The sequence below is a fragment of the Python bivittatus genome, unplaced genomic scaffold, assembly GCF_059951505.1.
Source record: "Python bivittatus isolate LINGU-HERP-01145 unplaced genomic scaffold, Pbiv_v1 ctg000810_np1212, whole genome shotgun sequence".
In the NCBI taxonomy this organism is placed as follows: domain Eukaryota; kingdom Metazoa; phylum Chordata; class Lepidosauria; order Squamata; family Pythonidae; genus Python; species Python bivittatus.
The window spans coordinates 3,092,228-3,117,432 of NW_028277111.1; the positions used below are offsets into that span (position 1 = coordinate 3,092,228).

Genomic DNA, 25,205 nt, shown 5'->3' on the forward strand with positions numbered 1-25,205 from the left:
TGCCAAAGATTTGAGAAGAATCAAACGTGAAGCTACCAGGAACCCATTATCCTCCAGCGCTGCCATGTTCCAGAACTGCAGCCTCCCTGGAGCGCCCAGAAGTGCAAGGGGTTCAGTGCTCAGAGACATGGCCAAGGGAAGGAAGGCTGAAACTCGACCACCACTGAACAAGACACATGATTTGAAACGTCAAGACTGGGCCAAGAAATATCCGAAGACAGATTTTTCAAAGGGTTGATGGACTGATGAGATGAGAGTGACCCTTGACGGACCAGATGGATGGGCCCGTGGCTGGATCAGTAACGGGCACAGAGCTCCACTTCGACTCAGGCGCCAGCCGGGTGGAGGGGGGGACTGGTATGGGCTGGTATTGTTACAGATGAGCTAGTTGGACCTTTTCAGGTTGAAGATGGATTCACAATCAACTCCCAAACCTACTGCCAGTTTTTAGAAGACACTTTCTTCAAGCAGTGGTACAGGAAAAAGTCTGCATCTTTCAAGAAGACCATGATGTCTATGCAGGACAATGCTCCATCGCATGCATCGAAGTACTTCATTGCATGACTAGCCAGTAAAGGCCTCAAAGATGAAAGAATAATGACAGGGCCCCCTTCCTCACCTGACCTAAACCCTATTGAGAACTTGTGGGCCCTTCTCAAATGGGAGATTTACGGTGAAGGAAAACAGGACACCTCTCTGAACAGTGTCTGGGAGGCTGTGGTTGCTGCAGCACAAAAAGTTGATTGTCAACAGATCAAGAAACTGACAGACTCCATGAATGGAAGGCTTATGACTGTTATTGCAAAGAAGGGTGGCTATATTGGTCACTGATTTTTTGTTGGAAATGTCAGAAATGTTTATTGTAAATTTTGAGTTGTTTATTATTCTCACTTTAACAGATGAAAATAAACGAGTGAGAAGGGGGAAATTTCATTTTTCATTTAGTTGCATAATAATTCTGCACACTAATATTTGCCCAATAATTCTGCACATATAGGTATGCTCCTACGAAAGCCAAAACCTCATTTTTACTTTCTTAAATATTCAGGTTTGAGGTTTATTAACATTTTGGATTGACCGAGAGCACTGTAGTTGTTCAATAATGAAATTCATCCTCAAAAATACAACTTGCCTAATAATTGTGCATGCAGTGTAAACTAGCTAGAAGTTTTACATACCAGCCTTATTCAGCTAGGGAAAGATAGAAGGGAAGAGGCTTCAAGATTTAGCAAGGAGCCACATTTAATAGCAAAAATGTACAAATTATTGTTGAGAGAAATAATGGTTGAACAAGTTAAAGAATGCATGATTAAATGGGCAAAAAATATTGGACATAATATACATATGTAGCAATGGGAAAATATGTGGTCTAAAGAATTAAAATTTACTTTATGTTATAACTTGAAAGAAAATTTCTATAAAATGATGTATCGATGGTATATGACACCCCAAAGACTATCAAAGATGTATGGGACAATTTCCAACGTTTGTTGGAAATGTAACCAACAAGAGGGGTCATTTTACCATATGTGGTAGACATGTAAAATTGCAAAGAAATTTTGGACTCAGATGCAAACGTTGATGCAGAGCATACTACAAATACAGATCCCATTTAAACCAGAACTATTCCTGTTGGGGATAATGGACTTTCAAATAGGAAAACATCTTATTAGAATTACTCAATACATGATTACCGCAGCAAGATTTCTTTATGCACAATTTTGGAAAACCCAGACACTACCAACAATACAAGAATGGTTGTTAAAACTGATGGATATGGCAGAAAATGATAAACTGACTTGCTTATTAAAAGAAAACTCAAACAACTATTACCTTAAAGAATGGAAACCATTGATGGACTATTTGCAAAATGCAGGTGGGGTGAAGCTTACATGGGGATTTGAAGATTGGACTATAAATGTAATGGGATATGTTTAGACAAAGAATTATTCCTATTTAATGTATTAAAAACCAGCACTTATTATTTCTAAGACCAGAGATAGATCGGAAGTTATCTACTTTTCATATCTTTTTTTCTTTTACTTTACCTCACTTTTCCTTTTCCTTTTCTTTATATTTTGTAATTCAAATTTTCTTTCTCATTTCTAACTTTTAAATATGTATCTTTAAAATCTTAATAGTATAAAAAAAAAAGATTTAGCAAGGAGCCCAACTAGGGGTCTGAATAATTGACTGCTGATTGCCTATTGCTTGCTAATGATCACATGCTTTTTTTCCACACGTGCATAAAGGCTATATTAATTTATGTGTTGTTGGCCACAAGAGTGGCGGGTTCATCCACCCAACGTGCAAGGTCCAATCAGCACATCGAGTCGGGGAATTCTTTATTCTTTTTACTGAAGCACTTCAGCAAAACGGTCCCATCTCTCCAAGGAGAGGAACCCTGAGCAAAGTGTTACATCAGTCTTTATACTTTTCAGAAATAGGGAGGTAGGCAGTAAAAAAACACGATTGGATACATTGTTGCGCAGACGCACTTGATTCCATGTTACCTAGTAACATCCCATAATAACTTTAGCACGTTCGATGTTTTCCAAAGTTTCCACCTGAGGGGTGTGCGTTGTGCTATGTTCATTAGCTTTTGGTTACACGAGGGTCGTAGGGGGTCTCCGAATGCCTCAGAAGCAGCCCTCTCCCCCTTTTCAAGGTGCGGCTTCTCTCCTTGCTGCCAGACATCGGCTGCGCCACCCACATCCTCTTGAAGCTCAACCACAAGCGTTTTGCAGCGTGCTCTAGTAAATATGCTCTAACAATATTCTGCCACGTAGAGGGGCTCTCAGCTTCTGACTTGGGTCCCGAGAGTGCCTCTTGATTGCTGTACAGAATCAACAGGTTGCACTTTCCCCACTTGTGTGTGATTTTTGGCTCTTCGCGCCAGGTGAAAGGATCCCAGCCTTTGACGGGGCCAATCCATCGCTTGGCCAACCCTTTTGGCCAGCCTCCTCCGCCTGATTCTCCCGGAGAAGCTGCTCTTCAATTCAAGGATGTTCTCCCCGGTTTTCAAGTCCTCCCTTCACTTTCCTTGCTCTGGTGACAGGAACAGCCTTTGGTCGAGCAGAAAACAAAGGTTTTCCCTGTCTTTGCAGAAATCATCCTGTCTAGTTGCCATTAAAATACTGGGAATTGGAGAATTTTAGACCCATATTTATCATAGAATTTAGTGAAGGGGGGGGTTGTCTTTGCAGCCTCGCTAGAAAGACACCATTAGCTCGAAGTGGGAGGGACACGTAGGTAGGATACCTTGAGGGTATTCAGGGAAGGGTCTACAGCCACCCTGAGGGTCTCCGGGAAAGGGTCTACAGCCAAACCGGTTCAAACTGCTGTTCAAACTGCTTTGTCCCTGTAAACTATAAAAACTGAGCTTGCATTTCCGGTGGGGTGGCAAAACCCTGGCATAGTTGCTGCCTATGCGTTGGGTTATTGAGCACCCAGCTTCCTTTACTCGGCCGAATAAAAAGCTGTTTCTTTCTAAGAGCCTCCTCCTGAATTCTTGGCATTGGATTTCTCTGGGATTCAGGGTTGCAAACCTTACATTAGGAATAATAATAATAATAATGATTGATTAAACATGTATACCGTAGTGGCTGGTTAATTCTGGATCTCAGGGTAAAATATCTTTGGGGTTGAGGTTCCACTCTGTACATGCTCAGTGGAAGCCTGGCAGCAGAAGAAAGCAGCAGGTTCAAGCCCTGAAAAGACTTTTGCATCTTACTCACGCTTTGCTCCTCATAGGAAGTGTAAAAGCAGCAGCAGCAGCAGCAGCAGCAGCAGCAATTAATTATCAACTAAATTTGGCAATCATCATAACCACGATCATAACCAGAAGAGGGATTTGAGTCCAACATTCCCCAGAAGAACCACCAAAGGAGGGAGCGGCCATCTTAGTTTATTGCTGGAAATCCAAGGAGTGCTGAAGCTTTCTGAAGATTCATGTCTTCATGGGGAATTATTGGGGTTCTTTGCACCCCTGGTCTTTTCCCAGAGGAAAGACACGTCTTTGCCTTTAAGAGGCCGAGAGCCTTTCAGCGTTTGGAGCAGAACCAAGTTCACTCGGGGTTTCCGACCTTCGCCTCTTCCCCGCCTGCGAGGGCTCTGCGGGGTCCAAAAGGACGTGACCCCCTGCCTGCGCCCCTCCCCTCCCTGCGGCCCAGATCAGCCTCCCGCTCTTTCGAGCCCCGCAGTTCCGCCCCTCCCCGAGACGAGGAATCCCTGGAAGGGGGTTTTCCGGAAGGAACTTTCGCTTTCCTTTCCAGCCTCTCGGGCAGGTTGTGCCTGCACGTCTGCCTACAACCATAGACGACACGGGAATGCTTTTTTTCTATTGGTTAAGCCTAGCCAATCGCTGGCTCGCTCTGAATTGCTGCGTTGTTGATCATCTGGAACGCCTCATTCTTTGTCCGCGACTGAAGGGGAGCGGTGCGCAGGTGGAGGTTTGCGGACAGGATGGCTCTGCGCTCTGCGCCCTTGTTGCTTCTGGTGTTGGTGGCGGTCGCCCTTCCGGAGAGCTGCTTCGGTGAGTCCCTTCGGGGGCGTCGGGGGTTCCAGCTCCCTTTTCTGCTGGTGGGAATTCATCCAGGGAATCTCTCTCTCTCCCCCCAAAAGATGATCTTCAGAAATAGAACCCTGATTCGGTCTTCTTTCTAGTCCGCTCCCCCTCCAGCTCCTGCTACTTTCAGAACGGGCCCCAAAGCGTGGGTGGGGCTCTGCTGCCGCTCTCCCCCCCCACCAGGAGAGCCACCCCCGGAACAGGTCAGGGCCCGCCCTCCAGCTGCCAGCCGAGTCTCCCTGGGCGCCCCCGAGCGCCTCCTTCCCGTCCCTGCAAGCGGAGGGGGTCGGGAGGCAGCGCTCGCCCGCCGGTGGGCAGGTCAGTCCCGCAGAGCTCCCGGCTGCCCCCGCACGGCCCCTCCGCTCGGCCGCCTCGCCTGCCTTTGGCGGCGGCTGGGCTGCTCTTTCATCAACAGAACAACAATTGCAATGGCAAAATAGTCTCACTCAAAAGTTGGAACCTCTAGAAACTCCACCCCAAGGGAGAGGTTGACCTGAACAGCGACCAACCACACACACACACAAAAACCACAAAGGAAAAGATTTCACAAACCCTGCAGGCAGTTGTTTTCAGAGCTCTCAGTTTCATTAGTTGCAAAATTTTATTACAGCCCAAACTTCCTTCCAATGGCTGTTTTACTTGGTCCTCTCATTGATACTCCCCTTCATGGATCACTGCCTTGTCGTGGCGAAGGGGCTTGCGTAACTCAGTGAAGCCATGAGCTATACCGTGCAGGGCCACCCAAGACGGACAGGTCATGACAGAGAGTTCTGACAAAATGTGGTCCACTGGAGAAGGAAATGGCAACCCACTCCAGTATCCTTGCCAAGAAAACCCCATGGACAATGTTAAAAGGCTAAAAGATATGACGCCGGAAGATGAGCCCCTCAGGTCGGAAGGTGTCCAATATGCTACTGGGGAAGAGCGGAGGGCAATTCCAAGTAGCTCCAGAAAGAGTGAAGCGGCTGGGCCAAAGCCGAAAGGACGTTCAGCTGTGGATGTATCTGGAAGCGAAAAGAAGGTCCGATGCTGCAAAGAACAATATTGTATAGGTACCTGGAATGTAAGATCTATGAACCAAGGCAAGCTGGATGTGGTCAAGCATGAGATGACAAGACTGAACATCGACATCTTGGGAATCAGCGAACTGAAATGGACGGGAATGGGTGAATTTAATTCGGGTGACCATTATATCTACTACTGTGGGCAAGAAACCCTTAGAAGAAATGGAGTTGCAATCATAGTCAATAAGAGAGTCGGAAAGGCAGTAATGGGGTACAACCTCAAAAACGACAGAATGATCTCAGTGCGTATCCAAGGCAAACCATTCAATATCACAGTCATCCAAGTCTATGCCCCAACCACTGATGCTGAAGAAGCTGAGGTTGACCGCTTCTATGAAGACCTACAACATCTTCTAGAACTAGCACCAAAAAGATGTCCTTTTCATCATAGGGGATTGGAATGCTAAAGTAGGAAGTCAAGGAGTAATCGGAATAACAGGCAAGTTTGGCCTTGGAGTACAAAATGAAGCAGGGCAAAGGCTAATAGAGTTCTGTCAAGAGAACAAGCTAGTCATAGCAAACACTCTTTTCCAACAACACAAGAGACGACTCTACACATGGACATCACCAGATGGTCAATACCGAAACCAGATTGATTACATACTTTGCAGTCAAAGATGGAGAAGCTCTATACAGACAGCAAAAACAAGACCAGGAGCTGACTGTGGCTCAGATCATGAGCTTCTTACTGCAAAATTTAGGCTTAAATTGAAGAATGTAGGGAAAACCACTAGACCACTCAGGTATGACTTAGATCATATTCCTTGTGAGTACACAGTGAAGGTGATGAATAGATTTAGAGGATTAGATTTGGTAGACAGAGTGCCTGAAGAACTATGGACGGAGGTCCGTAACATTGTACAGGAGGCAGCAACTAAAACCATCCCAAAGAAAAAGAAATGCAAGAAAGCAAAATGGCTGTCTGATGAGGCTTTAAAAATAGCTGTGGAAAGAAGGAATGCGAAAAGCAAGGGTGAAAGGGAAAGATATAAGCAACTGAATGCAGATTTCCAGAGAATAGCAAGGAGAGATAAGAAAGCCTTCTTAAATGAACAATGCAAAGAAATTGAGGAAAACAATAGAATGGGGAAGACTAGAGATCTCTTCAAGAAAATTGGAGATATGAAAGGAACGTTTAGTGCAAAGATGGGCATGATAAAGGACAAAAAAGGCAGGGACCTAACAGAAGCAGAAGAGATTAAGAAGAGGTGGCAAGAATACACAGAAGAACTATACAAGAAAGATCTTAATGTCCCTGATGTCCACGCTGGTGTGATCGCTGACCTTGAGCCAGACATCCTAGAGAGTGAAGTCAAGTGGGCCTTAGGAAGCATTGCTAACAACAAAGCTAGTGGAGATGACAGTATTCCAGCTGAGTTATTTAAAATACTAAAAGACGATGGTGTTAAAGTGCTGCACTCAATATGCCAGCAAGTTTGGAAAACGCAACAGTGGCCACGGGATTGGAAAAGGTCAGTTTACGTTCCAATTCCAAAGAAGGGCAATGCCAAAGAATGCTCAAACTATCGCACAATTGCACTCATTTCACATGCTAGCAAGGTTATGCTCAAAATCCTACAAGCTAGGCTTCAGCAATACATGAACCGAGAACTACCGGATGTACAAGCTGGGTTTCGAAGAGGCAGAGGAACTAGAGATCAAATCGCCAACATTCGCTGGATCATGGAGAAAGCACGAGAGTTCCAGAAAAATATCTACTTCTGCTTCATTGACTATGCAAAAGCCTTTGATTGTGTGGATCACAACAAACTGTGGCAAATTCTTAAAGAGATGGGAGTACCAGACCACCTTACCTGTCTCCTGAGAAATCTGTATGCAGGCCAAGAAGCAACAGTTAGAACCAGTCACGGAACAACCGATTGGTTCAAAATAGGGAAAGGTGTACGACAAGGCTGTATACTGTCACCCTGCTTATTTAACCTATATGCAGAGTACATCATGAGAAATGCCAGGCTGGAAGAATCACAAGCCGGAATTAAGATTGCAGGAAGAATCATCAACAACCTCAGATATGCAGACGATACCACCCTAATGGCAGAAAGTGAAGAAGAACTAAAGAGCCTCTTGATGAGGGTGAAAGAGGAGAGTGCGAAAGCTGGTTTGAAACTCAACATTAAAAAAACTAAGATCATGGCATCTGGACCCATCAATTCCTGGCAAATAGAAGGGGTAGAAATGGAAGCAGTAACAGACTTCATTTATTTGGGCTCCAAGATCACCGCAGATGGAGACTGCAGCCATGAAATTAAAAGACGCTTGCTCCTTGGGAGGAAAGCTATGGCAAGCCTAGATAGCATATTAAAAAGCAGAGACGTCACCTTGCCGACAAAGATCCGCATAGTCAAAGCTATGGTTTTTCCAGTAGTAATGTATGGCTGTGAGAGCTGGACCATAAAGAAGGCCGAGCGCCGAAGAATTGATGCCTTTGAACTGTGGTGCTGGAGAAGACTCTTGAGAGTCCCCTGGACTGCTAGGAGGTCAAACCAGTCAATCTTAAAGGAAATCAACCCTGATTGCTCATTGGAAGGATCGATAATGAAGCTCAAGCTCAGATACTTTGGTCACCTAATGCGAAGAGAGGACTCTTTGGAAAAGACCCTGATGCTGGGAAAGATTGAAGGCAAAAGGAGAAGAGGACGGCAGAGGATGAGATGGTTAGATAGCATCACTGAAGCAATGAGCATGAAACTGAGCAAACTCAGGGAGGCAGTGAAGGACCGGAAGGCCTGGCGCAGTATGGTTCATGGGGTCACGGAGAGTCGGACACGACTTAACGACTAAACAACAACAACAACTCATTGATACTGTGGCCACCCATTTTCACACACACAAGAAATCAATTTTGATTTGGTCAGGGGACCTTTGCCACTCAACTCCCTAAAAGTTTTTCAAGACACATCCTAAAGGCTCCATTCCTATGCCATTCCTATCTTTCCTCTGGCCAGAACCCATACGTCAGTCGGCTACGATTTGCGTCCCTTTTCCGCAGGGTCTTCGGCTTCCCATCACCACCCCCTACCAAACCCAGGGTTTTCCATGGGTCTGACAAATCTCTCGTGAGAGGATTTACATGGGGTAATTACAATTTACTCCACCAAGTGTGCCCTTTTTCAACCTTTACCGATGTTTCTCAAAGATCAGGCAGAGACTGTCCTGGCAATGTTCCCTCTTAATCGACTCTCGCCTTTGGGTCCGGCTCAGCCGGCACAACTGGGTCCCATGAGGAGCACCATTCCAAACAAACTTTACTCTTCGATGACCATCGTTGTCCTAGGTGAAAACTGGAACCGGGCAGAAGTCCCATCTGGGCTGCCAAAAAGTGTTGGCCATGGGGTGACCAACTGATTGGGGCACATTCTTTACCCAGTGAGAGAGATTACTCCCAGAGTAGAGGGAAGGCTTTCACACTTTATTTCTGTACAGAAGCAAAGAGGCACACTCGGGACCACAATCCAAATCAAGCGCGCAAAGGGGCACCTTCCAAAGGTTTTTATACATTTCACTAACATGCATCACAATTCTCACAGGCTAAAACAAAATCATGGGTGAATTACATCATGCACGTGTCTACTACAACTATGTATCCCATAATAAGTCATGAGGGGGACTCAGTAGCATCTCAGGTTTACTCCTAGGGGTGTGTTTTTTACTCTTATAATGAGGCAAAGGGTACTATAGTTCAACTTTTAGCTAGTCACATATCAAATCAAGCCAGGACAAGCCAGAGGGACACAGGAAGTCCCTAATTTGTTGTTGTTTAGTCGTTAAGTCATGTCCGACTCTTCGTGACCCCATGAACCATATTGCGCCAGGCCTTCCTGTCCTTCACTGCCTCCCTGAGTTTGCTCAGTTTCATGCTCATTGCTTCAGTGATGCTATCTAACCATCTCATCCTCTGCCGTCCTCTTCTCCTTTTGCCTTCAATCTTTCCCAGCATCAGGGTCTTCTCCAAAGAGATCTCTCTTCGCATTAGGTGACCAAAGTATCTGAGCTTGAGCTTCATTATCGATCCTTCCAATGAGCAGTCAGGGTTGATTTCCTTTAAGATTGGCTGGTTTGACCTCCTAGCAGTCCAAGGGACTCTTAAGAGTCTTCTCCAGCACCACAGTTCAAAGGCATCAATTCTTCGGCGCTCGGCCTTCTTTATGGTCCAGCTCTCACAGCCATACATTACTACTGGAAAAACCATAGCTTTGACTATGCGGATCTTTGTTGGCAAGGTGACGTCTCTGCTTTTTAATATGCTATCTAGGCTTGCCATAGCTTTCCTCCCAAGGAGCAAGCGTCTTTTAATTTCATGGCTGCAGTCTCCGTCTGCGGTGATCTTGGAGCCCAAATAAATGAAGTCTGTTACTGCTTCCATTTCTACCCCTTCTATTTGCCAGGAATTGATGGGTCCAGATGCCATGATCTTAGTTTTTTTAATGTTGAGTTTCAAGCCAGCTTTTGCACTCTCCTCTTTCACCCTCACAAACAGCTCCCGATACACAAACAGCCCATCAGGCCCACAATTTCAATTCAGGAATTTTTCAAAAGGCATCCAAAAAGGTTGGAAGTATCTTAATGATAAAATAGGCTGGGTATTTGCCAGAAGGCCTATTTCTGGCCCATGAATAACATTTGCATTGTACAATTTTCATGCTTTAAATACCTGGAGGAGGGAGTATTTCATGCCTCAGGTAGATGAAGGGCACACCCAGCTACGTTGCCTTGACTGCACAAAGAGGTTCAGCAGCCATCTTGTGATTCCAGGGAATGGGAGTCGGGGGGCGGATGATGCCTTCCAACGGCTCTGAAATGATTCCCAGCTATATCTTTGGCCCGGCTCAGCTTGGACCATTTTCCAGCTTTGTCTCTTCGGAGCACGTCCAGCCCTGATTCCTCCAGGTGATGTTTCAGGCGCCTTGTTCTGCTTCTCAAGGTCCCCGTGCCTGGAGTCGGGGCTGATGAAGGTCGAGGCCAGATTCTGGCTCCTAATTTTTGCCTGTTAGCTGAAACCTCTTTTCCTGTGGGGAGAGGCCTTGGCCCCTGGATTCTGTCAGATTGTTCTACCCCAGATCCCTTGTTTTTCTGAGGTACTTGATAAGGGCTATGATCAGGCAACATTGCTTCTCAGGCAGTGCCTTATGGACGTGCAGCACCAAACCCATCTAGGCCAAGCCTCTAAAAGGCCAGTGGATCAGCGCATAAGCGCCTCCAGAGATCTGCCTCTCGCCTTACCCCGTTGGTTTATTCGGGGCACAGAAGAGCTCTCAGCCTGGCCAAGTGGGGGGCTCTTCCTTCGGGGGGGCTGAAGGGGAGGGACAGAGAAGACCCCTCCCCAGAAGGACTGCACCCCTGTGGGACGGGGAGGGGAAACAACTCGCTTGTGAATATTACAGCCGCGTGCAAAGCCCCTTTTTCTCACCATGGCTAGCAGACATCCCAAGAGTTTTTAAGCATCTCTCCTGCTGTCTGAAGGGAGCTCTGCTGTCATGCAGAACGTTGCCTGGTTTTTCTCCTCAGCTGGTTTAGTATATTTCAGAAAGGATAATTTTATAGTAGTTTTAGATTTGTCCATATCTTATTTATTTCTGCTGAGGTTTGAGTTGCCTATTATGTATCTTTTTAAAAAAATATTTTTAAAGTTTTTATATATATATATATATATATATATATATATATATATATATAATATATATTATATATTATATTACATTCAGGTCCAGAAATATTGGGACATCGACACAGTTCTAACATCTTTGGCTCTATACACCACCACAATGGATTTGGAATGAAACAAACACAATGTGCTTTAACTGCAGACTGTCAGCTTTAATTTGAGGGTATGTACATCCAACTCAGGTGAACGGTGTAGGAATTACAACAGTGTGCATATGTGCCTCCCACTTGTTAGGGGACCAAAAGTAATGGGACAATTGGCTTCTCAGCTGTTCCATGGCCAGGTGTGTGATCTCCCCTCAGTACCCCAATTACAATGTGCAGATAAAAGGCCCAGAGTTCATTTCAAGTGTGCTATTTGCATGTGGAATCTGTTGCTGTCAACTCTCAAGATGAGATCCAAAGAGCTGTCACTATCAGTGAAGCAAGCCATCATTAGGCTGAAGAAACAAAACAAACCCATCAGAGAGATAGCAAGAACATTAGGCGTGGCCAAAACAACTGTTTGGAATATTCTCAAAAAGAAGGAACGCACCGGTGAGCTCAGCGACACCAAAAGACCCGGGAGACAACGGAAAACAACTGTGGTGGATGACCGAAGAATCCTTTCCCTGGTGAAGAAAACACCCTTCACAACAGTTGGCCAGATCAAGAACACTCTCCAGGAGGTAGGTGTATGTGTGTCAAAGTCAGCAATCAAAAGAAGACTTCACCAGAGTGAATACAGAGGGTTCACCACAAGATGTAAACCATTGGTGAGCCTCAAAAACAGGAAGGCCAGATTAGAGTTTGCCAAACGACATCTAAAAAAGCCTTCACAGTTCTGGAACAACATCCTATGGACAGATGAGACCAAGATCAACTTGTACCAGAGTGATGGGAAGAGAAGAGTATGGAGAAGGAAAGGAACTGCTCATGATCCTAAGCATACCACCTCATCAGTGAAGCGTGGTGGTGGTAGTGCCATGGCGTGGGCATGTATGGCTGCCAATGGAACTGATTCTCTTGTATTTATTGATGATGTGACTGCTGACAAAAGCAGCAGGATGAATTCTGCAGTGTTTCGGGCAATATTATCTGCTCACATTCAGCCAAATGCTGCAGAACTCATTGGACGCCGCTTCACAGTACAGATGGACAATGACCCAAAGCATACTGCAAAAGCAACCAAAGAGTTTTTGAAGGGACAGAAGTGGAATGTTATGCAATGGCCAAGTCAATCACCTGACCTGAATCCCATTGAGCATGCATTTCACTTGCTGAAGACAAAACTGAAGGGAAAATGCCCCAAGAACAAGCAGGAACTGAAGACAGTTGCAGTAGAGGCCTGGCAGAGCATCACCAGGGATGAAACCCAGCGTCTGGTGATGTCTATGCGTTCCAGGCTTCAGGCTGTGATTGACTGCAACGGATTTGCAACCAAGTATTAAAAAGGGAAAGTTTGATGTATGATTATTATTCTGTCCCATTACTTTTGGTCCCTTAACAAGTGGGGGGCACATATGCAAACTGTTGTAATTCCTACACCGTTCACCTGAGTTGGATGTACATACCCTCAAATTAAAGCTGACAGTCTGCAGTTAACGCACATTGTGTTTGTTTCATTCCAAATCCATTGTGGTGGTGTATAGAGCCAAAGATGTTAGAATTGTGTCGATGTCCCAATATTTCTGGACCTGACTGTATATGTAATATAATAATATATATAATAATATATATTATATATTATATTATATATAAATTATATATATATATATATATATATATATATATATATATATAAAAGCAATACAGAACTAAAAAACCTACAAAGAAAAAGAAAAAGAAAAAAGAAAGAAAAATATAAAAGATTACTTCCCCTCCCTCCAAACAAGTACATGTATTAACAGTAATTTAACACCTTCTCTAATATTACTAAAAAAAAACAACCTCTTCATCCCCTTTCTCATCGCTAAACAATAACCAAATTATAAAAAATATTAAACAATCAGTCTAACTAGCAAAAGCATTAAGACTGCCAGCAATAATAAACTATATATTTTAAGTTTAAAACAATAGTTCTATTTTACATTTGAGCTTCTAAGTTTTTTATGAGAAGTGAAACCTAAAAGATCTCTCCCCTTAAACATACAAAAGACCAATAATAATCGCATATGTGCTTTAAACTAAACCAAATAAATCACTTTTACAGATATACAGTGGGGCAGAAAAGTATTTAGTCAGCCACCAATTGTGCAAGTTCTCCCACTTAAAAAGATGAGAGAGGCCTGTAATTTTCATCATACGTATACCTCAACTATGAGAGACAAAATGGGGGAAAAAATCCAGAAAATCACATTGTCTGATTTTTAAAGAATTTATTTGCAAATCATGGTGGAAAATAAGTATTTGGTCACCTACAAACAAGCAAGATGTCTGGCTCTCACAGACCTGTAACTACTTCTTTAAGAGGCTCCTCTGTCCTCCACTCGTTACCTGTAGTAATGGCACCTGTTTGACCTTGTTATCAGTATAAAAGACGCCTGTCCACAACCTCAAACAGTCACACTCCAAACTCCACTATGGCCAAGACCAAAGAGCTGTCGAAGGACACCAGAAACAAAACTGTAGACCTGCACCAGGCTGGGAAGACTGAATCTGCAATAGGCAAGCAACTTGGTGTGAAGAAATCAACTGTGGGAGCAATAATTAGAAAATGGAAGACATACAAGACCACTGATAATCTCCCTCAATCTGGGGCTCCACGCAAGATCTCACCCCGTGGGGTCAAAATGATCACAAGAACGGTGAGCAAAAATCCCAGAACCACACGGGGGGACCTAGTGAATGACCTGCAGAGAGCTGGGACCAAAGTAACAAAGGCTATCATCAGTAACACACTATGCTGCCAGGGACTCAAATCCTGCAGTGCCAGACGTGTCCCCCTGCTTAAGCCAGTACATGTCTCGGCCCGTCTGAAGTTTGCTAGAGGGCATTTGGGTGATCCAGAAGAGGATTGGGAGAATGTCATATGGTCAGATGAAACCAAAGTAGAACGTTTTGGTCTAAACTCAACTCGTCGTGTTTGGAGAAGAGAGAATGCTGAGTTGCATCCAAAGAACACCATACCTACTGTGAAGCATGGGGGTGGAAACATCATGCTTTGGGGCTGTTTTTCTGCAAAGGGACCAGGACGACTGATCCGTGTAAAGGAAAGAATGAATGGGGCTATGTATCGTGAGATTTTGAGTGAACACCTCCTTCCATCAGCAAGGGCATTGAAGATGAAACGTGGCTGGCTCTTTCAGCATGACAATGATCCCAAACACACCGCCCGGGCAATGAAGGAGTGGCTTCGTAAGAAGCATTTCAAGGTCCTGGAGTGGCCTAGCCAGTCTCCAGATCTCAACCCCATGGAAAAGCTTTGGAGGGAGTTGAAAGTCCGTGTTGCCCAGCGACAGCCCCAAAACATCACTGCTCTAGAGGAGATCTGCATGGAGGAATGGGCCAAAATACCAGCAACAGTATGTGAAAACCTTGTGAAGACTTACAGAAAACGTTTGACATCTGTCATTGCCAACAAAGGATATATAACAAAGTATTGAGATGAACTTTTGATATTGACCAAATACTTATTTTCCACCATGATTTGCAAATAAATTCTTTAAAAATCAGACAATGTGATTTTCTGGATTTTTTTTTCTCATTTTGTCTCTCATAGTTGAGGTATACCTATGATGAAAATTACAGGCCTCTCTCATCTTTTTAAGTGGGAGAACTTGCACAATTGGTGGCTGACTAAATACTTTTTTGCCCCACTGTAGATCATCTTAAGGACCGGAAGGCCTGGCGCAGTATGGTTCATGGGGTCACGGAGAGTCGGACACGACTTAACGACTAAACAACAACAAGATCATCTTACAGTTGTGGTCAGAAAAAGAAAATTAAATATTAACAATCCAAGACCAAAATATCAACAATTTAACCTTGATCTGATAAATCCACTTTGAATTCCTTTCTCTTCTTTTTCAAAAACTCAGTCTTCAGTCTCTTCTCCAAATAAAACCTCAAATAAAAATCTTGTATCATTCTCTTCCTATCTACCTATTATATATCTGTATAGACTTGACTCTCCTGATATACTGTTTTTTCTACTTATCATGGTGCACCTGATTCTATGATGATGGTTTTGTATGTTGCCCTTCTTCATCATAATATTTCATTTTTTCAGCAGTATTATTATCCTATGCTGATCTTTGGCCATGACAAAGTTTCCTTTGAATTGGATTAGGAAAATCCAATCCAGTAATTCATAAACTGATGGATTTAAGAGAGAGGGATGCAGGTTCTGGTTGAATGTAAGAGCAGTTTGTCAGGCCTAGCCCAAGGAACTCCAAGAGACCATGCAAATTCAGTCCAGCTATGTTTATTAGCTACAACCTCTAGCAAGAATCTTCCCAGACTAAAACCCCAGTCCCCAAAGTCCTCCAGCGACAACAGTGTGAATTCCTCAGGGAGGTGCCAGTCTCATCCTTTTGTTCCTCCCACGCGGTTCCGGTGAGCTAAGAAAATGCTTATCTCCCTGAGCTTGGCCTTCATAATTCCATTCCATCACAAGTTTGATTAGGGAACGCACCGTCCAGAGAGTTGGGGGCTCCCCTTCCCTGGAGAAGCTGGTGGAGGCTGGAGGAAAGAGGCTTCCATCGGGGTCCCTGCACTGGTCAGGGGCGGACTAGATGACCTCCGTGGCTCTTTTCCACTCGCGGATGCTGCGATTCTGCTTGTGGAGGGTGATTTCCAAAGTGCTTCTGGAGAAAAGCGCAGGATGAGCCCAAAAGGAGGAGAACTTCCTGAAGATGTTCCCTGGAAAGTGAACAAAGCGTTTTAGATCTAGAATAAACGTGGTGCGTTACAAGCCCCTGGGAAGAACGGTTTCAGTGCCCTAATTGTGTTGCTGAACTTAAGAAAATTGCGATAATCAGCAGTGAGATTTTCTGTGGAATAACAGTGAGCCACATTTGGTCCTGGGTTCAAAGCCAATTCCTGCTCAGATACCTTAACTCTGGGAGCGGAGGGGGAATCTCCCAGCCAGGGCCGAGCAGGAAGATCCATGGGGGCTGCGTGGCTTCATTCCCGCTCCCTTCGCTCCCCCCTTTGACTGCCCACATCTCCCTGGAAGCAGTTTGGCTTTGCCCCCAGGGTCCCATGGCCTCTGGTCTCACCCGGATCCTTCTCTCCCCCCTTTCTCTCCCCCATTTTATCAAATCTCCCCTAAAATCTGCACCTGTTAGCAATCCATTTTGGCCCTCGTGAGGTGAGAATGTTTTTTTTCTGTGAATGGAAATTTGGGGTGAACAGGTAGGGTTTCCTGCTGCTTTTGAGCTTCTGGGGGGTGGAAATCCCCCTTCTCTCTGTGGAGCAACTGCAGCCTCTGTGGGGCAGACTCTCCGCAATCCAGAAGAGGGTTTCAGGGAGGCCTTGTTGGAAGGGGGGAGGAAACAATTTGGGGGGGCAGATACAGTTTGGGGGTCCTGCTTTCCCTTTGGCCCTGCTTTCCCTTCCTCTCTCACCCCCCCCAACCTCTCTCCCCTCCAACCCTTCATACTCTCCAGAAGCTGCTGCTTTCCTTCTCAGTCGCTCCCTCTTTCTGCCCTCAGCCTCCTGTCCCTCTTCCATGTTCTTCCCCTTCCTTTCCCCCTTCTTTCTCTGCCCCCCATCTCCCCTGGTCTCTTTCTCCTCCTGCTTCCTCCCCAGACCCTCAACTCAGGGCCTGCTGTGCCCCATAGGATCAGGGTCCCTCAATTGAAGCCCCCTAACTCTGTCCCTCTGGGTCCCTTCCAGGCTCCTCCTCACACTCCCTCAAGTATTTCTACACCTCCATATTGGACCCAGGGCAGGGGCTGCCCCATTTTGTCGCTCCGGGGTACTTGGACGATCAACTCTTCAGTTATTACGACAGCAACACCAGGAAGGTGCAGCCTGCAGTCTCCTGGATGGAGAAGGTGGGGAAGGAGGACCCCCAGTACTGGGACGATCAGACCCAGAGAGGACGTCACATTGAGAAGGCATTCAGAGCAAACCTAGAGACTGTGAGGAGTCACTACAATCAGAGTGAAGGTGAGTGATGGGTCAGGTAGCTCCTCCTGCCCCATATTCCTCCCCAGGAGCGGGAGGGGGAGAAAGGGGGACCCTCCCAGGGGAAAGGCCTCTTCCACACTTTTAAAAAGGTTACTTTAAAGGTATTTTCATTGCTTCAAAAAAATTAATATAATGACAGTTACTAAAAATATTTTTAAAGTAAAAAAAAAAATTATATATCACAGGAGTGATATAAAATGAGGTAAAGAATGGATCAAAATTTCCCCTCCCCTGACTCTCTCCCAGGAAAGGAGAGCCTGGCTTTGATGGAGCCCCCCACTTGTTGTGGGGGAGGAAGGGAATAACAGGTCTCCCTCCCCAAAAGCAGGTGGATCCTAAGAAGATCTTTGTGGGAGCTGGTCCTTGTCCTTCTGTCTGTTTCCACCCCAGAGAAATGAGGGATTGCGTGCAGATCCACCTGGGGAGACCAGATTCCCCCCCAGGCTCATCCCATCCAAGGAGAAGCATTTCTGGTACCCCCTTTTTGGAGGGGTGCGTGGGGCCCAAGGGCCAGAGCCTCTTCTCTTCCTCCAGTTGGAAGAAGAGGCCAGGGATGTCAAGTGGGGTTGGGGCTCTTGGAGGGGGCACAGGACAACTTCCAGCATCCTCCCCATCTTGGGGCCCTTCCTGAGCTGTTCGGACTGCCATGGTTTCTCAGCCGTGGTGCACTGCCCTCTTGGTGGGGGTGCCCTTAAGGGGGGGAGCCCTTCCTCAGCAGCCCCCCCTTGTGACATCTTTGGGGGCACAAGATTCTGTTTAAAGGAGTCTTATTTAGGGGAGCCCCTTCATGGATCACTGCCTTGTCGTGGCGAAGGGGCTTGCGTAACTCAGTGAAGCCATGAGCTATACCGTGCGGGGCCACCCAAGACGGACAGGTCACGACAGAGAGTTCTGACAAAATGTGGTCCACTGGAGAAGGAAATGGCAACCCACTCCGGTATCCTTGCCAAGAAAACCCCATGGACAATGTCAAAAGGCTAAAAGATATGACGCCGGAAGATGAGCCCCTCAGGTCGGAAGGTGTCCAATATGCTACTGGGGAAGAGCGGAGGGCAATTCCAAGTAGCTCCAGAAAGAGTGAAGCGGCTGGGCCAAAGCCGAAAGGACGTTCAGCTGTGGATGTATCTGGAAGCGAAAAGAAGGTCCGATGCTGTAAAGAACAATATTGTATAGGTACTTGGAATGTAAGATCTATGAACCAAGGCAAGCTGGATGTGGTCAAGCATGAGATGACAAGACTGAACATCGACATCTTGGGAATCAGCGAACTGAAATGGACGGGAATGGGTGAATTTAATTCGGGTGACCATTATATCTACTACTGTGGGCAAGAAACCCTTAGAAGAAATGGAGTTGCAATCATAGTCAATAAGAGAGTCGGAAAGGCAGTAATGGGGTACAACCTCAAAAACGACAGAATGATCTCAGTGCGTATCCAAGGCAAACCATTCAATATCACAGTCATCCAAGTCTATGCCCCAACCACTGATGCTGAAGAAGCTGAGGTTGACCGCTTCTATGAAGACCTACAACATCTTCTAGAACTAGCACCAAAAAAAGATGTCCTTTTCATCATAGGGGATTGGAATGCTAAAGTAGGAAGTCAAGGAGTAATCGGAATAACAGGCAAGTTTGGCCTTGGAGTACAAAATGAAGCAGGGCAAAGGCTAATAGAGTTCTGTCAAGAGAACAAGCTAGTCATAGCAAACACTCGTTTCCAACAACACAAGAGACGACTCTACACATGGACATCACCAGATGGTCAATACCGAAACCAGATTGATTACATACTTTGCAGCCAAAGATGGAGAAGCTCTATACAGACAGCAAAAACAAGACCAGGAGCTGACTGTGGCTCAGATCATGAGCTTCTTACTGCAAAATGTAGGCTTAAATTGAAGAATGTAGGGAAAACCACTAGACCACTCAGGTATGACTTAGATCACTTGTGAGTACACAGTGAAGGTGATGAATAGATTTAGAGGATTAGATTTGGTAGACAGAGTGCCTGAAGAGCTATGGACAGAGGTCCGTAACATTGTACAGGAGGCAGCAACTAAAATCATCCCAAAGAAAAAGAAATGCAAGAAAGCAAAATGGCTGTCTGATGAGGCTTTACAAATAGCTGTGGAAAGAAGGAATGCGAAAAGCAAGGGCGAAAGGGAAAGATATAAGCAACTGAATGCAGATTTCCAGGGAATAGCAAGGAGAGATAAGAAGGCCTTCTTAAATGAACAATGCAAAGAAATTGAGGAAAACAATAGAATGGGGAGGACTAGAGATCTCTACAAGAAAATTGGAGATATGAAAGGAACGTTTAGTGCAAAGATGGGCATGATAAAGGACAAAAAAGGCAGGGACCTAACAGAAGCAGAAGAGATTAAGAAGAGGTGGCAAGAATACACAGAAGAACTATACAAGAAAGATCTTAATGTCCCTGATGTCCACGCTGGTGTGATCACTGACCTTGAGCCAGACATCCTAGAGAGTGAAGTCAAGTGGGCCTTAGGAAGCATTGCTAACAACAAAGCTAGTGGAGATGACAGTATTCCAGCTGAGTTATTTAAAATACTAAAAGATGATGCTGTTAAAGTGCTGCACTCAATATGCCAGCAAGTTTGGAAAACACAACAGTGGCCACGGGATTGGAAAAGGTCAGTTTACGTTCCAATTCCAAAGAAGGGCAATGCCAAAGAATGCTCAAACTATCGCACAATTGCACTCATTTCACATGCTAGCAAGGTTATGCTCAAAATCCTACAAGCTAGGCTTCAGCAATACATGAACCGAGAACTACCGGATGTACAAGCTGGGTTTCGAAGAGGCAGAGGAACTAGAGATCAAATCGCCAACATTCGCTGGATCATGGAGAAAGCACGAGAGTTCCAGAAAAATATCTACTTCTGCTTCATTGACTATGCAAAAGCCTTTGATTGTGTGGATCAGAACAAACTGTGGCAAATTCTTAAAGAGATGGGAGTACCAGACCACCTTACCTGTCTCCTGAGAAATCTGTATGCAGGCCAAGAAGCAACAGTTAGAACCGGTCATGGAACAACCGATTGGTTCAAAATAGGGAAAGGTGTATGACAAGGCTGTATACTGTCACCCTGCTTATTTAACCTATATGCAGAGTACATCATGAGAAATGCCAGGCTGGAAGAATCACAAGCCGGAATTAAGATTGCAGGGAGAATCATCAACAACCTCAGATATGCAGACGATACCACCCTAATGGCAGAAAGTGAAGAAGAACTAAAGAGCCTCTTGATGAGGGTGAAAGAGGAGAGTGCAAAAGCTGGCTTGAAGCTCAACATTCAAAAAAACTCCTGGCAAATAGAAGGGGTAGAAAAGGAAGCAGTAACAGACTTCATTTATTTGGGCTCCAAGATCACTGCAGACAGAGACTGCAGCCATGAAATTAAAAGACGCTTGCTCCTTGGGAGGAAAGCTATGGCAAGCCTAGATAGCATATTAAAAAGCAGAGACGTCACCTTGCCGACAAAGATCCACATAGTCAAAGCTATGGTTTTTCCAGTAGTAATGTATGGCTGTGAGAGCTGGACCATAAAGAAGGCCGAGCGCCGAAGAATTGATGCCTTTGAACTGTGGTGCTGGAGAAGACTCTTGAGAGTCCCCTGGACTGCTAGGAGGTCAAACCAGTCAATCTTAAAGGAAATCAACCCTGATTGCTCATTGGAAGGATCAGTAATGAAGCTCAAGCTCAGATACTTTGGTCACCTAATGCGAAGAGAGATCTCTTTGGAGAAGACCCTGATGCTGGGAAAGATTGAAGGCAAAAGGAGAAGAGGACAGCAGAGGATGAGATGGTTAGATAGCATCACTGAAGCAATGAGCATGAAACTGAGCAAACCCAGGGAGGCAGTGAAGGACAGGAAGGCCTGGTACAAATATGGTTCATGGGGTCACGAAGAGTCGGACACGACTTAACAACTAAACAAATTTAGGGGAGGGCTGCAAGCCATTTTCCTTTCTTTCCTTACCTGCCGCCCCACTTCTTCTGCCCTTCTCTTACCCCCGCCCCCAGGCAGACATGAGAGCTTTGCTAGTTCTGCCCCTGCTCCCGGGAGGGTCTCCCCAAATCCCTTCCAGGTCCCCTCCAGGCCTCTGAGAGACCCAGAGAGCAGCCAGAGCTCCCCCTGGTGGAGGAAGGAGGAAGGAGACCAACCAGGGCGGTGGGAAGCCCAGAAGACTTGTGGCGCAGTCCTGAGTCTGTCAAAGTGGAGGACAGAAGAACCCAAGCGGTGCCCTGCTGGATCGGACCCCTGGCTCCTCTAGTCCAGCGGTCTGTTCCCCCAGTGGCCCACCACTCGCACCAGGAAGCCCACTGGCCTCCCAGCAGATTGCCTTCAGGGCCAGACCCACTGCCATGAACGGTAAGAGCCATAGATCTCCTGGACTTGCATGAATTGGTCCAACCGTCTTTTGGAGCAGCCCAGCTGGTATCCAGCGCCAGTACTCATGATACTGAATGCCAAAGTTGAATTCTGCATGGTGTAAAACAATATTTCCTTTTGTCTGTCCTGATTCTTCCAGGATTCAGTTTAATTTGGTGACCTCTGGTTCTAGTCTTTGTGGAAGGGGGAAGAAGCTTCTCCTTGTCCACGTGATCCACACCATGCATGGTTTTGTACACCTCAGTCAGGTCCCCTCTTGTTTGCCTCCTTTCGAGGCTAAAAAAACCCAAATGCCACAACCTTTCCTCATAGGGAAGCTGCTTCAGCCCTTTCGTCATCTGAGTCGCCCTCCTCCAACCCTTCTTTAGCTCCCTTGGTTCCTCTCTGAGGTGTGGCAACCAGAACTGCAGACAATATTCCAGGTGTGGTCACGTTCTTGATTTCTATAAGGGCATTATGATATTAGCCTCTCTGTTTTCAGTGCCTTTTTTATTATCCCTGACACGCTGTTGGCTTTTTTACAGTCGATGTACACAGTGTTGACACCTTCATTGAACTGTTTCCCTTTACTCCAAGTTCTCATTCCTCATTTGTCACAGCTAGCTCTGATCCCGTTAGCTTTTATGAGGAGTTAGGATTGTTGGCCCAGCGTGTATCACATTGGCTGACCTCTACCGTTTTGATGCCCACTCCCCTAATGGGCAGAGAAGCTTTGCAGCTCTTCGCGGTCCCTTTGGGTTTTTACCACTCTGAACCATTTAGTGCCATTAGCAAATTCCACAAGTCACGCTGGATTCCAGACCATTTAGAAATCTATTTTTAAAAAGTGGTCCTTGGACAAAATCCTGATAAACCCACAAGAGGACCTGCCCTTTTATTCCATGGCTGAGAAGTCTTTGATAACAGACTTCATTAAAGACATTTTGAAAATCGGAATAGTAGGTGATGTCTAGTGGCTCAGCCTTATCCACCTATGTATTACCACCCTCAAAAACTCTAGCACATTACTTAGAGAAGACCTTCCTTTAGTGGAGCCATGTTGGGTATCGTTTAGTGGACCCATGTTGGGTCTCCAGATGTTTGGTCATTCTATCTTTAATAGCAGTTTCCACTCTCTTCCCCAGAACAGATGTTAAGCACACAGGTCTGTAAAGTCCTGGATCTCCCCATGAGCCCTTCTTAAAAACTGGAATTATGCTAACCACCTTCCAGTGCTTAACTCTCGAGGCTGAGCATAGAGAAAGGTTGCCTATTTTAATGAGAAACTCCATAATCGCAGCTCTGAGCTCCTTCCTAACCCCTGGGTGGATCTCATGGGGGCCTGGTGATTTGCTGAGGCTCAGTTTGTCCATAAGGCCCAGCGCTGCTGCTCCTGTCACCGCTCTGGGGCTCAGCTCAGCTGGTTCCCCTCCTGAGAACAGAGCAAAGGCTCAGGGACTCCCCCAATTTGCCTCCCCTGAAGACGCAGGCAAAGAAGACCCAGCCGAAGGAGAGATGCAGAGGGTGGAGATGCAGAAATTCAAGGGGGGACCTGCAGTAGGAGCCTGGAGAGAAAGTGGTGTGAGCCCCCTGGGGGGTTTTGGGCCACTCCCACCCTTTCAGCCCAACCTACCTCACAGGGTTGTTGTGGTGGGGAGGAGGGTGCACTATATGTGCTGCCCTGAATGCGGCCTTTAAAAAAAAAAAATGAATAAATAACAGACAGATTCATAAATAGGATGAGACCTAAAGGAGTAAGACATAGAAATGTTCTCGTTATAGACACCTAGAAATAAGGAAGAATTCTATAAAAATAGTATATAAAATAAGCAGATATCAAACATTTCAACTGTAAAACTAAAACCTTTATTGATTTAAGAAATTTTCCCCTGCATTGAATGTTTCTGTGACTTGTCTCTCGCGGAGTCTGGGCTCCCTCCGGCCATTTTTGGTCTGAAGCTCCTTCTGCAGCTGGTCTCCCGGCCAAGGAAGTGGAGTCACTCCAGTCGCTCTTTCTTGAATGCGATTCTCAGCTCCCCACTTAGATCTGAATCAGGGAATCATAAAACCCCCATGTGAATGTGTAAGGGGCCCATGAAGAGGCTACATTAAAAAACAATTAAACTTCAAAATCCATTTAAAAGGTCAGTAACACTTGGGGCATGCAAATAAAATTGGCCCACTTCTACTGTTCCTAAGGAAAATATTCGTGACCCTTCATGGCCTCATTCCCATATTACACTAAGCCATGGTTTGTTTTTGATTAGGCCAAAGTGGGAATCAGCCCTTGTGACTTTGCACTATTTGTGAATGCAGACCATGATTTATGGTCACCAGGATCCCTGCCAGCTTCTTCCCAGATCGACCGGATCCCCTTTGAGGCCACAAGATTCTGGGTCCCTCTTTGCAGCCGCAAAATCAGGCAACTGTTCCCCCTCTGACAGTGGCCCCCAACCTTTCTGGCACCAGGGACCGGTTTTGTGGAAGACAATTTTTCCACGAACGGGGGTGGGGGGGAGGAATGGTTTCGGGATAATTCAAGCGCATTACATTTATTCTGCACTTTATTTTTATTATTATTACGTCGTAATATACAATGAAATAATTTTACAACTCACCATAATGCAGAATCCGAATCAGGCATTAGATTCTCATAAGAAGTGCACAACCTAGATCCCTCGCATGCACAGTTCACAGTAGGGTTCGCGCTCCTAGGAGAATCTAATGCCGCCGCCGATCTGACAGGAGGCAGAGCTCAGGCGGTAATGCAAGCAATGGGGAGTGACTGTAAATACTGTACAGGTGAAGCTTCGCTTGCTTGCCTGCCGCTCACTTCCTGCTGTGCAGTCCGGTTCCTAACAGACCACGGACTGGTACCGATCCATGGCCCGGGGGTTCAGGACCCCTGCACTCTGGGATCCCTTCCTTCCCCCCAAGACTCCCCCCAACAGAGCGGCGGCAGAAAGAAAGATGGAAGAGGCTCCATCCCTCTGTTTCTTCTGCGCCTCCATCTCTTCTCGGCCCCCCTCGGGATCCTCTGCTGCCTTTTCTGATCCCGGGAAGTGAAAGTGGGACTTCCCAGCTGCCCTCTTCCTGGCGAGGCTCCTGCTAGAGGGCAGGGCTCCATCCCGGGGAAGACGCAGGGACCCAGGTTGACTTTGAGGGAGGGGAGAAAGGGGGCAGTTGGGGGAGGCTTTCTTTCTGTTGAACACTAGTGAGGAAATGGGGGTGCTGGTTCTCCTTCTTGGAGGATTTGGGGGCAATCACACAGACATGGAGGGCTCCTGAGAGAGCAACAGGGGCCATTTTCAGGGGGCCAACCCCTCATGGGCCCTGGACCTTTTCCTTCTGAGCGAGGAGGTTGCCCCTTTTGGTGGG

The 25,205-nt window shown here is 45.9% G+C and overlaps 1 protein-coding gene across 3 annotated transcripts in view; it reads left to right on the forward strand.

Annotated features, from left to right (window-relative positions):
- Positions 1-4,220: 4,220 nt before the first annotated feature.
- Positions 4,221-25,205, forward strand: part of LOC103064508 (major histocompatibility complex class I-related protein 1-like) — a 35,656-nt gene continuing 14,671 nt past the window's right edge. For 2 of the 3 annotated variants that reach the window (XM_088129663.1, XM_088129664.1), the window contains exons 1-2: positions 4,223-4,534; positions 17,134-17,409. In XM_088129663.1, coding sequence (XP_087985789.1) covers positions 4,465-4,534; positions 17,134-17,409 — 346 coding nt within the window. In that variant the 5' untranslated portion in view covers positions 4,223-4,464. Of the gene's footprint in view, positions 4,535-17,133; positions 17,410-25,205 lie in introns of all 3 variants that reach the window. The other variant, XM_088129662.1, reaches the window with a different exon arrangement.